At 34.5% G+C, this 15,511-nt stretch overlaps 1 protein-coding gene and 1 long non-coding RNA gene across 2 annotated transcripts; one reads left to right on the top strand and one right to left on the bottom strand.

Moving 5' to 3' along the window:
• Nucleotides 1–1,513: 1,513 nt before the first annotated feature.
• LOC115949589 (alpha-1,3/1,6-mannosyltransferase ALG2) lies at nt 1,514–5,861 on the bottom strand. The gene is made up of 8 exons (XM_031066871.1): nt 5,675–5,861; nt 5,463–5,579; nt 3,978–4,171; nt 3,790–3,895; nt 3,528–3,675; nt 3,211–3,350; nt 2,131–2,297; nt 1,514–2,045 (listed from the first exon to the last, which is right to left on the bottom strand). The coding sequence occupies exons 1-8, from the start codon at nt 5,736–5,738 to the stop codon at nt 1,752–1,754; spliced, it is 1,230 nt and encodes a 409-aa protein (XP_030922731.1). The 5' UTR covers nt 5,739–5,861; the 3' UTR covers nt 1,514–1,751.
• Nucleotides 5,862–8,413: 2,552 nt separating this feature from the next.
• On the top strand, nt 8,414–12,816 carry LOC115994072. The gene is made up of 3 exons (XR_004093114.1): nt 8,414–8,608; nt 8,726–8,821; nt 12,169–12,816. It is a non-coding gene; the product is annotated as an uncharacterized LOC115994072 (long non-coding RNA).
• The last annotated feature ends 2,695 nt before the right edge of the window (nt 12,817–15,511 follow it).

The raw sequence follows: 15,511 nt of genomic DNA, 5'->3' as shown, positions 1-15,511 counted from the left end.
CTCTAACTTTATTTGCACATAAAAATTGAAAAAATAGCATTGATTCAATATTAAACAAACCCAGAATATAAAAAAGAGAGAAGAAATTCTGGAGAAATTAAAGAGAGAGAGAGGGTCAACGTGAGAATGAAAAGATTAGGCCGGCATAGGGAGGCTGGTGTAGGAAGGCCGACGTGTGGAGGCCGGTGTAGGAAGGCCGATGTGTGGAGGCGGCATGTGGAGCGGTGAGAGTGGAGGGTTGAAGAGTGGAGTCTGTGAGAGTGAAAGTAAAATGTGTGGGTTGTGGGTAGGGTTTTTAACTTTTGTTTTTATAGTTAAATTAGATAAAGTTTAATTAGGTTAATTAGATATCTAATTAGTAATTAGTTTAATTATTCTTACTTATTCTAAAAATAAAATGAAAACATGGAAAATGGGAAAGGGTTGGATCTTATTCCTATAATTGATTGATTCCTATAAAAAACAAGAAAATGCTAGATCATATAATAGAAAAAAAGAAAGGCCCAAATGGTTTTAAAAAAAAAATGAAATTGCCAAATATGTATGGCAGGCCCAAATATGTATAGGAGGCCTGAGACCCAAATATTATATATTATATATTTAATATAAAATATATTATTATGATTCAGTTCGGTTTCAGTTGGTTCAGCGCATTCAAACTTGCCACCGAAAATCGAATTGAATATTTTTGGTTTTAAAAATTCAAAACCGAACCCAAACTGAACTGAAAATTTGGCAACAATTCAACCGCTTTTTTCGGTTTGTCGGTTTTGTGCACTCCCCTACTTGTGTACTTTCCCCTAAAACCTTCTTCTTTTTTTTTTTTTTTTGGTCTTAAATAAACCAAAGTTTGCACTGGCACTTGTTTGAACTGATTTAAAATACAATAAGTGTAAAGATATAATATAAATAAATTTTCTTCAAATCATTTTTGTTTCTTATTTTAAATGTAAGACTGGCATTTGGGGTAAACCATTTTTTTTCCTAGCAAGTTATTTGGATCCTTAGGAGTGCAATTTATCAATGTTATTTGCAATTGGCCAAAAGTTTTGAAGCTTAATTGGTTGGTATTTTTTGATGTTTTCAATGAAGACACCCAGATGTCAAATCCCTCCCCCCCCCCCCCCCCACGTCATAACTATCAAATTATTTATTAAAAAAAAGTTATTTGTAATAGGAGTATTAGTACTGATTGAGTGTATATATATAAAACATAAAACCAATTTTATTCGAATATAAAATATTTTGATTTGTAAGGAGGAACCAGCTCCGATCTGGTCAGATCAAAAACCGCAAAAAGCAGCAGGCCAACCACGAGGATTGGCGGCAGGAGACCCCACTAAAGAGGTAGAAGAACCCTTAAAACATGGGGGACAGATCACTATAGACTATAGAGCGTCACTCACCGTGGCTGCTGAAAAAGCCTGATGTGCATGTTAACCCAATTGCGCTATCATGCATCATGCAGAGAGACTTTGCGGAGGAAGGGGTTGAGCTTTGATGGTATAACATAACCGGAATGTAATCAAATACACCAAAATCCTGTTAGCTCTTAGTGAACTTCCAACTGAGCAACTGAAATTCAAATGCATGGAGTATAATGAAATGTTCCTCTCTAACTACACAGATGATTCACTATTCATGAATTCATTATGGGACAACACTGTCCTATGTTACCAAAAAGATCAAGAGCTATGCATATAGATATTATTATCTTCTTTGTCATCTTCTTAATGCCATGTTCACTATTCTTAGTCTCTCTTAGGCTGAGCAATGTCAAGAATATATTGATTTAGTCGCTGGCCAAATATCTTTGTGGAAAATGACTCAGTAACATGTCGCCGGGCCTCTTCACCCATTCTCTTAGCCATTGTAGGGTCCTGAATAAGTTTAGCCATAGCCAAAGAGAACTTTTGTGGAGTAGGATCACAAAGAAATCCTGTTTCCCCATCCTTAATTGTCTCTACAGGGCCACCACTATTGCATGCAATAACAGGTTTATGAGCTGCCATGGACTCCAATGGAACAATCCCAAAATGTTCATCCTACAATAATTGAACACTTAGATATAAAAACCAAATTTCCTTTTTCCAAAACTGATCAATTTCATGAGAATAAAAATGCTCAAACCTTTGGTGTATAAAGTACACACAGACATTGGGAGAGAAGTGCGTTTCTTTCATCTGTTGAGCATGATGTAATGAAGTTAACCCGATGAGACACTCCTTCCCTTTCTGCTAAGCTTTTAAGCTCCTCCAGGTATTCAACATTCTCTCTCAGGCGTTTATCATATCCACCTGCAACATATTATGAATTTTTTTATGTGGAATAGATGGTTTGGAAGAAAATAAAGGCAAATTTTTTATACTTTGTTTACCAAATCTTGTGAATTCCATTAATTGCATTTTTAAGACCATGATCAAGTTTTATTACCAGTTATAAACATTACTCCATTAGTCCCTTCCCTTTTATAGAGAATTCCCATACTAAATGTTGTAACTATTTCAAACGGGCGAATGTAGGTCTTCTTTTGCCATGTAAGTAGCAAATTGATTTCATCACATAACCCTTTACATAAAAGTCCATCCCCTTATCATGTATGGCTAAACAGGAGGATGTGCAGACAAATATAGCAAATCCTCTTCAATCAACCATTCTAGCAAGAGTTTTGCTTTATCATGTGAACAGTTTCCCTTATGTTAAAATGACCAACTCATTTGGCCAGATAAATTGTTTCTTACCATCTACATGTCATATTATAGCCAACCATGTTTTTTAATTACAAATTTGGTACACGAAATTTTTTGGGTAAGTAATTTAGTGCACATAAATTACCAAGCCAGTTATGATATGAACAATGTAGCTCCACTCAAATATTAATTATACATGGCAGTTGAAATATTTAGGTTTGATTTGTGAACTTACAGAGAGACAATGGAAAGCCTTCTATGTTAAGTTACCAGAAGAGTCCAATGGCAAAACAGAGAGTTGCCCAGCTAATCGTATGAAGAATCTAGTATTGAGGTGTTACTTCTAATTGGCCATGTATGCATAATTAGTCTTAGTTTAAGTACACAATGCCTTCTGAGCAATCATAAATTGGTGATAAACAAACCCTACCCCAAGACATATACTTTCACAATTATTTACCCAAAGGTATGAGATATCTGTCAAAAAGAGTATGCATTCACAAAATCGTTAGAGACTTGCCTGCAATGGTCAATGAAGCATCATCCAGGTTACTATTTTGGAGGACATCTCCTTCAAGGTTGTGAAGCATAGCAAAGGCTGAAATTGCTAGATCTATATTCTTTTTTCTTTCAAATCGGTTGATGGACAGAAAATTCAACCTATAACCAACACCCACCCCCCCCCCCCCCCAAAAAAAAAAAAAAAAAAAAAAGATAAAGAGAATTAGACTCTAAGCTTATAGTGGACAAAGTAAACATAGTAAAAGAAATGTCTACACATAGCATCCTATGCCTAGAACTAGAAAATTTAAAGGGAGATGCACAAACGTTGCTTACTTATTTGAATGGGGTTCATCAAACTGATCCACATTAACAGCTGGATAAAGAACAGCTGGTCGAAGTCCCCGAGTATGAAGATGCTTGAATGTATTTGCGAAGGTAGATGCAGTAAATCTGCTGTTAACAAGTATCATATCTGCCATTCCTAGAGTCCCAAAAGAAAATTAAAAACAAATGGTAGATTTACATGGCACAAGCGTACACTTAGGAGATGAGGATAATTTACAAGAGTAGTCAAAGTCAAGACATGGAATCTAACCAGTGGTTATTTCTTCTATGAAGTCAATTGGTTTCCTATATATCCTCCTGAGAACAGTAGTGTGTTGAGCCAGCAACAGATCTGGAAAATGACAATAGAATACAACCTGGGCAAAAGAATGTGGTGCATGAAACAAAAAAGATGCCAGGACATCCAGATTACAGTTTATATGAAAGAAGTATATATACCTTCATTGGCTTTTTAAGTTTCAATAATGGAATGACAACAGAGACCTGATCTGCTAGTATAACATCAAATGAAGGCCACATGAACAGCACACAAAGAGCAACAAAAATGCACTGCAGATATGCACATAAAGCATGAAAACGGTAGAAAATATGTCGGGGAAGGAAGGCACCATATACTGTAACTGAAAAGGTACCTGGACAACCAATGAACGTCGGTAAGACATATTAGAATGCTAGATGCATTACATCTTACACAAAGAGCTTTTTAAACCAAGGCATATAATATATATATATACACATAAACACAAGCACACATGCATATCTACAAATATACACATATAGGTTACATATATTGCAGCCGAATTGGTTAAATTTAACTGTATCCAACACTTGGCACAACCATTGGATTGGAGATAATATTTCCCATGGAATTTTTAATCCTCCATAGGGCATATATGATAATAATAGAAAATGAACTTCGGCTAAAATGGCACTTCCTCCTCCTAAAAGAATATGGATGGAGGGTGAAGTCTGATAAATTACCACTTATCTCAAATGCTTGAGTTGTTAAAAAATGTTAAATTTTAATCATTTAACCATTTTTCTAACAAAGTCTTGTGTTCAAAACTCATTAGGTGTACATAACTTAACAATTAAAAAACATAATGCATAATAATACTATGGGGGAGGTGGTATATACGGCTAATGGTGATAACATAGATTCCTTGTTAGTTGCGTAAAAACTGTGATGGGTCACCTTGACGACCACCCACGGTCTCAAGATTGCCACCAGCCACTCAAGCTTGCAGGTGAGAACTGACTTCCAGTAATTTTCTTTAGTCCAAAACAAAGGAATCCTCTTTCCATCTTGATAACTGAAGCTTACAGTTGGCTGCCAAACACCAGTAATAAATTACATCTTTATTATTATTATTATTATTATTATTTTTAATTCAATCCAATCCAATCCAGGTGTGTTCCAACCACAGGATGAGATATCTTATATCCAATCCAATCCAGCAATTTATACAGTGTACCAAACACAGCCATACATAACTATAAATATCCTTCTACCTTTCATAAAAAATTTCAATTGAAGAATGGCCATCTAATTTTCTTTCCTTTGCACTGTGTCATCAGATCATCACATATATTCAGACTAATTATAAATGGGTGGAAGACAATTTTGTTTAAGTTATAACTCAAGATTCATAAATGACCAAATAAGCAAAATCAACAAAAAGAATTTCTCATGGGATCCAAGGAGAGCCAATAAAATAAGGTCCTGGGAAAGGGGCAGATTCTAGCTAGCCTAAGTTCCTGAAAGTTTTTGAACTTGTACGCTAGCATCTATAACTGACTTCTAAGCCAACATTGAAGCAACCCTAGCGCTTGCCTTTTGCTTTTAGCTCATTCAAGTCCATATTCATATTGAGGAAAAAAAAAAAAAAGGAAGGAAGAAGAACTCAAGGGTAAGTCACTGACCAGCAAGCGTTTCCTCAAAACAGCGATCTTTATCATGGTGAGCAGTAAAAATATGAACATTGTGGCCATGGGATGCAAGTTCAACAGCCGCATCAACTATTAATCTTTCAGCACCACCTATGTATAGTATAGTATGGATAACCAAAATAGATTAAAAACTTAAAAGTGAAATCCATTATCGAAGATTAAAAAAGAAAGAAAGAAAGACATACCTATACCAAGATCGGGATGAAAGATGGCGATGTTCAATTTGGAGCTATCCTTCTTTCTCTCCATACTTTTGAGATTTGAGACACCCAAGTCTCTCTCGGTTTCCTCTTATCTCTTTTTCTCTCAGTCGGGTTAGGGGTAGGGGTAGGGGTAGGGGTAGGGGTAGGAATTTTGGGAATGATGGCTTATTATTATTTTTATTTTACTTGGGAGGAGAGCAAACCGTGTATTGCAATTTTTTTTTTTTTAATTAACGTTTTTATTTATTTATTTATTAAGACATAAATAATAAAGTAAAAAATAAATATTAAATTAGAGGCAAAACCGCCTAGTTTCGGGATTTAATGTCAAGTCAACAGTGATGTCTATTAAATAGGAATAGAAGACTGAATTAGGAAATTTTGAAATTTAGATGATCGAAATTAAAAACAGTGAAACTTAAGAGGTAAGGTCTTGTTTGGTTTTTTTTTTTTTTTTTTTTTTTTGTCACTTAATTTCTGTCACTCATCACTCTAAAATACTATGTTTATTTGGCACCATCACACACTTCTCATCACTCAATATTTTTCACACTATTTGTGAGTCCCATACTTGTCACCGGTGCAACTTTTTTTTTTTTTTCTTTAGTACCCAAACTCACCGAACCTAATGAAAAAAAAAAAAAGAAAAAAAAAGAAGAAACCCAGAATAGATCGAACCAGTGAAAAAAAAAAAAAAAAACCCAGAACAAACCGAACAGCCAACCCAGGAGGAAAAAAGAAAAAGAAAAAAAAAGAACCAAATAGCCAACCCAGAGAAGAAAGGAAAAAAAAAAGTCAAAGGTCAAAAGGTGCGGCTGAGTACTGTTTGTGGGTCCCCTATGTGTGTTTAATTACAATATTGCCATTGAGTTATGAGTTATGGAAATTGAAAATAATCAAAATGTATTTTCAGTTTCCATAACTCATAACTCAAAAATCAGAGAATTGAATAATGGAAACAGAGTTATGAAAACAGAGTTATGGACTTTCCAAACAACCTTTTTGCTATGAGTCCCACAATTTTTGAGTTATGAGTTATGGAAACTGAGATATGAGTTATGGAAATTGCTAAACCAAACACCCCCTAAGTTTTGGAATTTGGCCTATTTCTTATAACTCAACTCTGGATAACGTTGCGCGAAGGAAAGAAAGAAAGGAGAGGGAATTTTATTATTATTATTATTATTTTATTTCAATTTCTTCAATGTGGGACAAAACGAAATGCCAATGTGTTCAAACTCCAAAGTAGAAATGGGAAAACAGAAAACAAGAGGCTGATTGGTCATGGATTTTAAACACTAGTTTTTAGTGTTTAAACACTAAACACTGGTGTCCAAAAATAAAAACATGTGTTTGGTCATGTATCCGTGTTTAGGGTTGTTTGGAAAATGTTGTTGAAAATGCGGTTTTTAAAATGATGCTTTTGAAATCACCTCCAACCTCTTTTAAAACAACAAACAACGTTTCTCAGTGGCAATATCGTAATTATTTTGAACACACTAATGGGCCCACCTGGTGTGACATATCTGTGTAGTGTCTGATCTCTTCCTCTCATCAGAACCTCTGCGCTTTTCACGCCGAATCCATCTGCATTAACACCGATCAAAACTCACCCACATAGTCAGAGCTTTAACCTAGTGCCATTAATCCTCACTGACCCATCTCACCCACCGCCATAACTCTCCTCACCATGGTTGTCAAAATCGCAATCTGGATCGTAAAATCGCACAATTTTACGATCCCACCTCACCAAAAAGTTTAAAATCGTAGCAAGATCGCAAAAATGGTAGGATCGTATGTGGGATCGTGTAGGATCGCATAGGATCGTATGGGATCCTACCGATCCTACCATTTGGCTTGATTTTTTTTTTTTTTTTAAGTGAGTTTCATTTGGGTAAGATAATCCACCTAAACCCACAAGCCCAACGGGTTATCAGAAGCTCAATAATGAATTGAAGTCCCAAATTTACCCCTATGTCAACATAAAATCTCAAAAAAACCTATAGTACTTAAGTTTAACGTTTTCAAAAACAAAACCTAAAATATTTAGATGATGAAATGAGATATGACAATAACAGTGATTAGATTAGAAGAACCTTAGAATGGGAATTCTCTTTTGAATTTCATATTTGTAATTAGCTAGTTTACCTTAGATTGAGAATTCTCTTTTGGATTACATATTGTAAATTTGTAGTTAGCTAGTTTTTATATGCTAACTAGCCTAACTTATTTTGGATTTGGAACTTAGAATTTGGAAAACATTTTCCGTATGTGTAGATAATATTTTGGTATTTAGTTACTAATTAAACATGTACTGAACTTTTTAAATACATTATGTTAAAAGTTAAATATATTTTGTTTTGTTAGAATGACATAAGAACGATGTAGTGTGTGCAAATTACATTTTATGATGCAATTTTTTTTTAATGGATGGGTTCATATTTTAAGTGATTATATAACACACAAAGTTACTATCAATAGGTTTTTTGCTTAAAATCTGAAAATAGGTAGGATCTTACGATCTATGATCCGATTCTACGATTCTCGATCCTACCTACCTCCCACGATCCTATGTAGGATCCCGATTTTGACAACCTTGCTCCTCACGAACCCATCTCACCATAGTCAAAGCTCTCTCCCTCACAACGAATCACCACACCAACGTCATCTTAACCCCATCTCACCCAGCGCCATTAATCCTCACTGATCCATTCACGGCGTCTTCTACACACTCTGTCCCTCACACCACATCACCAACACAAGTCAAACCCATTAAACCCCTCGCTCAAAATTGGGTTCTTCGCCCAACTGCCCCTCACCCTCATAAAGATCCCAACCCTCACTGACACGAATTGCAGTCCACCCACCCCTACTCCGCTCTAAGTCAAACTCACACAATGCCAAGGGCTTGGTCAGGTAATATTTTTAATTTTCTTTATTTGTTGTCGCAGCTTTCTTTCACATCTAAATCTACCTCAAATCACTTCACATTAATCCACCTTAGTGCTTATTTAGTCTCACCTCTTCATTCAGATGGAATCAGAATCCTCATCCTCCTCCACCTCAGTAGTGCTATATAGAGCAACAGTGCCCTTGAGTGCTTCCTCCCCTCACTGTGTTCCCTTACTGGTAGGTCTACCTCAATGTAATTTAACTATGACTTTGTTTCCTTCAGTTCCTTCTATATGTGATTTTATTTGTCCTCTTTTTTTTTGGTTATTCAGTTATAATTTCGTAGCTAGTTCATCATTTGTTTGCTTGTTTTGTTATAATTTCGTACCTAGGTCATGCATTTTGTCTTCATTTTGTGGCCTCTGTGTTGTTGCCTTTAAATCCTTGAGATCTGTATGTGTAACTGTAAACTTGTTGAGTAATCTTGAGTATATGCTTTGGATATTGTTTGATGAAGCTATTTCAGCATCTGTTTCATTCAGTTGGAACTACTATATGTGTTTGCTTGGTTGAATTTGTTGCCTTTGTTACCATTTTGCATAGTCCTTCAAAGCAAGTGTTCAAGTCTGATGGTTGAACCTATTCCTAATATTCATTTTGACAATAAGTATATAATTATAATTTTAAGAAATCTGTCGTGGTAGTAAAATTGAGTTTGTAAAAGTATTCGATTGCCATTTTCAAAAGTGAACCTACTTTTTATTTAGAATGGAATTGAAAGTCTATTAATGGATTATTACATGGGCCATTGCTTAAAAGAGTTTCTTCTACCATTTTTTTGAGCTGAAAGGCTATTACAACTAGAAAATTCGGATAGTAAGGAAAGATTTTTTTTTTTTTTTTTTACTTTCAAGTTTCAATGTATTCAACCATATATCCCATCACTCGTGTGAACTCAGATTAGTTCTCTCGATAGCCACATTCATCTGTCTTAATCCAACAATATATGCCTTTAATAATTTCATAGAAGGATTAAAGACTAAAATGCTAAAAATTGCATTATTGAGAGATTTGACATATGAATACTCCAAAATTCTTGTATCTTTTGCTTTCAAAAGAATGAAGGGTATAAAGTTAGATCATTGGGCCATTCTCCCTTACCTAATGCTTGAAAGGAATAATCCATGTTTCTTACAGTACTTCTAAATTTCTAATTGATGCACTATATAAGTAAACATGATCTACTTAATAATCCCTTTCATTTGAAAAAATTTTAAGGTATGATGGAATACAATATTTTCAAAATTAATTTTAATTATATCAAATTTATTTTTTAAGCAAAATAAACAAAAGAAAATGAAATAATCCCAATTAAACTTGCAATATGTTGAGTAGTGCTTGTTTTCATGCCCAAATAGGAATGTCCACATGCAACTTGTAAGGACCTGATTTAGACTTCTAGTCCAACGGGTATATGGACTTAAGCCCAAAACAATAAATTTGTAGAGAATGGGTTGAAAAACTAGGATTTAGTGAATCAGATAACAGAAAAATAGATTTTGATGGCAAAGAGAGAAAGATAACAGAAGTTTATTAAGGAACAACGTCCTCGAATTGGTCCGAGGATACCGATTCTTAAATGTTTGCTCTTAAAGCTTTGTTACAGGTCTAGTTCCCAGCTTGCGATGGTGTTTTTCTCTTTCTTCTCCTCCTTCCTCATGAAGGGTCTCTCACATTATATAGCGCTCTTTGGGCCATCTTGATCTTACACTTGTTGATCATCTGAGTCCTTACTTGAGTACCTGTCCCATCAAACACCCTCTTTGGCTTTCTGTGAGTTGCGTTCGCCAAGGCAGCATTGTTCAGAGGTCTTCTCCACATAAATGCGGCCAGAAAAGTACCTGTAGTGCATTTAATGCGGTGGTAGCAGCTTTCCCTTAGATATTTTTGAGTTTCCTTCATTCTCGCACGTTCATGAGACACGTTCCTATCACTGGAGCTTCTTGGAAGGTTATCCTAGTTGCTGGAATACATACTTGAGCTGCATTCATCATATCCAAGAAGGAGCTCCTCCTCGGACCACCTTCCATCCGTTCCTCACTTATGAGACTTTAACTGGGAACCCCTGACAACTATTTACCCCTCCTCGGATAATTCAGCGTCCTCAGACAAAAGTCCAAGGCCCAACATATTATTCTGGGCCTTTATCCCTACACAATTGATTATTGCTCTTTGGCTCTCCTGCTTTACAATAATCTAATTAGATCATTTTTACCCTTGTTACCTCCCCCCTCCACCCTTTATTTATTTTTTTTTAAGTACTGATGCTTAAGAGTTTCTTATTTATTATACTAATAATACACTAACTATATGTAAGTTGAAACTTTGGAGTGAATAATCTTAGCTTTTATTTACTATAAGATTAAATAACATGAGTCCTGACAAGGAATTATAATAACGATTGTTGTTGATATGAGTTATTGAGAAATGATTGTTGTTGATATGTAATTTATGTTTGTACTACTCCATTATAATTACAAGACTTTTATATGTTCTTCAAATGTGCAAATTTTTATTAATCCTCTTTGTAGCAACTTTGTAGCCACTTAAATTATTGGGTTCTCATATCATCACTACGATATGTGATCATTTATGGTCCTTGGCCTTGCTTATATGAAAATTCAAAAAATTCTGTCTTAAAATTTTTAGTTTTAGATCTTAGTTTTACATCTTAGTTTCTTACCGGAGAGTCTTTTGTGGGGGGTGAGCAAGAGTCAATTACGCAAGCTGTATCATTACTCAATGAGCACACCGATGTGGATCATTTCACATATTGCAAGGTCGTAACGGAGCTTCATAATCCCAAGAGTAGAGCTGCTTTCTTTGCTATGATGGTAGATAGAAGAAGGGCTTGGATTGAGTTTTTTGGTGGTGGACTGTAGTAGTGGTAGGGGTTGTTGATGGTGCACCGTTTAGATAGCCATGGCAACATAATAGTCTTATTTTGCTTTAATTTCAATGGTCAAAGTCTGTATTATGTTAATATTTTGAACAATCGCCTTCCTTTATTATGTTGAATGCTTTGGACATCTATGCTATTTATGTATGAAATATGTCTTGCGGTTGTCTTCTCTTCTATGAATTGCCTTGTTTGGCGACATAAATATTTTAGAAAATCTGATGCGTTCTTTACTTCTTCTTTGGTACACACAGTAACGTGTATATATATATATATATATATATATATATATATTAGGACATACATATATGTATATATTTATTTCTACAAATATATCTATGTACCTACAGTAATAGATATCTATATACATATATTTATGTACATACAATAATTGGGATATACATATATTGTAACATATACCAATTCAGAAGCATACATACCTACATACAACAATATATATAGATACATATATATATGTGTGTGTGTGAATATATATACACACACACATATGTCCTTATGCAAAATTATATATACTCATATATATACATATAGCAATATATGTATATATATATATATATATGTACTTCTATATAGTGGCTCATGTGAACTTGTTGGCTGCTCACAGGTGTGATTCAATTATGGCTGACGCCGATTCAGATCATGATTCAGTCATGGTCGACTTCGATTTAGATGAGTACGATAGTGATGTCGAGCTCGAGATTGCCACAGCCTACATTCAACTATGTATAGAGTAAGTTCAAAAGTACTACATAAAGCGATCTATGTGCATTAGTATCTTGAGTGGGAGGTCGTACGTCTAAGAAGAACTAGAAGGAAATCCCTAAGTTTGTTACAACATTTTTCGCATGGACAAGAACATTTTTAGGCACTTGTGTAATGAGTTGAAGAGGTTGCACTTATTAGAGGACACTAGTATTGTTTTAGTGGAGGAGTTCGTTGGGACATTGTTATTATTGTCGGACACAACGCTGACTCCTAGCTAACTTCCAACCGCTTCCAACATTCTCTTGAGACCATTCAAAAGCAGTTCTAGCGTGCATTGTAGGCTATCCATGCATTGGGATGTCTCATCATCCGGCCCGACATTGATGCAGCTAAGCTTCCTCATTCACTTCGAGGAAATGAGAAATATTATCCATGATTTGAGTTATGCTATTATACTGGTATCTTATTAGTAAGTTGCATGTACATTCCAAATCTTTGCTGGATTGGAACATAGGTGTATAAAACTGAAACTTGTTCAACAATATTTGGTGGATATAATAGTAATATAGTGAACAAGAAATATGGTCTGGAAAATGGTTTGTTGGCCCTTTGTCCTTCCTGCTAAACTTGAGTCTCCTTGTCTCTTTTCTTCTTTTTTGGCGTAATTAGCCTTGCCTTCTTCACAAAAAAAAACACAAAAAAAGAGTTATTGAATTTATGTATTATGATTGGAGCAATATCAATTTTACTTGGGTCCATATCTATGATTAACATCACTTTTATAATACACCAATCATAATAGGTAATTATGTCGTCAATTGTGAAAAATAGTGTCCTTGCTCCTTAGACTTAATCAACATTTTATGTTTTGTCACGAGGTGCAATCTTGTATAACAATTGCATACAATGATCCTCTCAGTATCACATTCATGCCCATGTAAGTGAGATGTTGAATACAACCATTTGTTGGATGTTGTATACGCTATACAACCACTAAAACAAAATATAACTCTCATAAAGCTAAAATACTATTTTGGTTCCTATATTTTGGGGTCACAATCAATTTGGTCTCTATATTTTGGGGTCACAATCAATTTGGCCTCTACATTTTGGTAGTAGTCAATTTGGTCCTAGTTATTTTTAACTTGCAATTAATTTGTTTCCTACCATCAAGTCACTAACAGAATATGCTTACGTGGCGAACGGTTTGCATTGTTGGCACACAATTGGTTAAAATAATAATATAAAATCAAATAATTAAACATTAAAAAACCACATAAGCATTTTAATGAAAAAGAAAAAGCTATGTCAGACAAAAAATTGAAAAAAAAATTTTAATTGAGAGAAAAAGATTAATTAAATTTTTTTCAATTTCTAGTATTTTCTTTTGTATTCTTTTACTTTCTTAGTTACCAAAGACAGGCTTCATTGCGTGGGTTTACGAAGCTGTGGTGGCTAGTGGAGATAGGTTTGGGGCTGTTGGTGGAGATGGGTTTGGTTTCTTTTCTATTTCGCATTACTGTGATTGGATTCAATTCCTTTATCCAAATCGAGTCTTTTTGTCTAATTGGAGTGAAGTTTAGGTTTAGGAGAATGGTGGTGATTGTCTTGATTTCTTGAATCAGGTTTGGGTGCATTGAGATTCGAATAGTTAGAGAGGTGAAATGATCAATATGGATATCTTTTCAATGTTTGTTCATTATTGGGGTTTGATGGGTCTTTTTGGGTGCTTGATTTGGTAAAGGGTTTCAATTTAGTTTGGGATTTTCATATTATCGTGTGTTGGGTATTATGCTTGGTGGCTAAGAAAGTGCAAGAATACAAAAGAAAATAAAAGAAGTTGAGGTTTTTTTTTTTTTTTTTTTTTTTTTTTTTTTTTTTACAATTTTTTTTTTCTTAGACATGACTTTATCTTTTTCATTAAAATGCTTATGTAGCTTTTTTCTTGTTTAATTATTTGAATTTTATGTTATTATTTAGTCACATGTGCAATTGTAATGTAAACCATTTCCAACGGAGGCATTTTTCGTTAGTAAGTTGATAGAAGGGACCAAATTGTTTATAAGTTAAAAATAATAAGGACCAAATTGAATGCTACTAAAAAGTACCAAATTGCTTGTGACTCCAAAATTTAGGGACAAAAATAATATTTCCCCATCCCACAAAACATAGTTGGCCTTAGGATTTTGCTATGTTAATGTTTTAGCTCTCAAATCATGTCAAGATATAAAGTGTATAAAATGAATGTAATAGTTATTCACTTATTCTTATCAATTTTATATAAGTAACTATTTTTATTTGGAATACCTATTATCCAAGTAATAATAAAATAGTGATTGATTTTGAATATGTCATTCTTCCTTATGTTTAGTTTCTTTCATAGAAACAAAAACCATCAAAAAGCAAATTTAATGACACATGCAATCAATAATATTAAAAACAAGTGTCCATTTTTTAAATTAGGGAGGATAATAAAATATTTGAATTCACTAATATTAATCTTAAAAATTTATATTCTTTAAGCCCTTTCAGTGACATGTTTTATATATGCGTGTGTGGGGGTAGTGTGAAACCAACATTATAGTAGCTTAAATTTGTGCTATTGTGGGCATAAGTGCCTGCGATTATGCAGGTGTTTGGGGGTACACCTTGGCTTAGGATAGACCATGGTGGCAAAAAAATGGAGTCATCACCTAGATTAGGTCTAGGAATCATAAATATAACACCCTTCGTGGAAGGACTGATCTATTACCAGAGCACGTGTCTAGAGTTTAGGTATGGGAATAGGAAGGTGTTAGGCACCCAACCCCACTTGACCCGTGGGTCGGCTTCCACTCATTGTGTTCCATGTCTTAATCTCATTAAAGACACACTCAACATTGTTATCCTAACTAGCATGCATCTAAAGCAAGCAAATATGACATATTCATCCATCATGGCATTAAAAATATATTTCCAAGTGCAGAAACATCACAAAGTAAATTCAAACAAACGTGCTAAAAGCATCTCATTATTAAGGAAATGGCAAACAAGCAAACATATTCATGTTCATCATCCAAAGCAAGATCATATTCAAATCAATGCATGTTCAAAGGAGTGCATGGCTTACCTCATTGCACCACAGCACCTATGCATCAATACATGCACATATTCATATGTATATGTTCATGGCAAATAAACAAATCAAAACCCTAATTAGCATCAAAGAGGTAAACAAACAAAAATAGAGAAGCAGAGACTTC

Source organism: Quercus lobata, chromosome 6, assembly GCF_001633185.2.
Source record: "Quercus lobata isolate SW786 chromosome 6, ValleyOak3.0 Primary Assembly, whole genome shotgun sequence".
Taxonomy (NCBI): domain Eukaryota; kingdom Viridiplantae; phylum Streptophyta; class Magnoliopsida; order Fagales; family Fagaceae; genus Quercus; species Quercus lobata.
Note: the sequence above shows the minus strand (reverse complement) of the source record. Positions and strands in the feature narration are given on the sequence as shown.

What these genes read in the sequence shown, in the direction of transcription:
- LOC115949589 (XM_031066871.1), bottom strand. Translation starts at nt 5,738, where the DNA reads ATGGAGAGAAAGAAGGATAGCTCCAAATTGAACATCGCCATCTTTCAT. An exon ending in TCATCCCGATCTTGGTATAG is followed by an intron (nt 5,580 to 5,674) that starts GTATGTCTTTCT and finishes TACTATACATAG; the next exon opens with GTGGTGCTGAAAGATTAATA. An exon ending in GTGTACTTTATACACCAAAG is followed by an intron (nt 2,046 to 2,130) that starts GTTTGAGCATTT and finishes CAATTATTGTAG; the next exon opens with GATGAACATTTTGGGATTGT.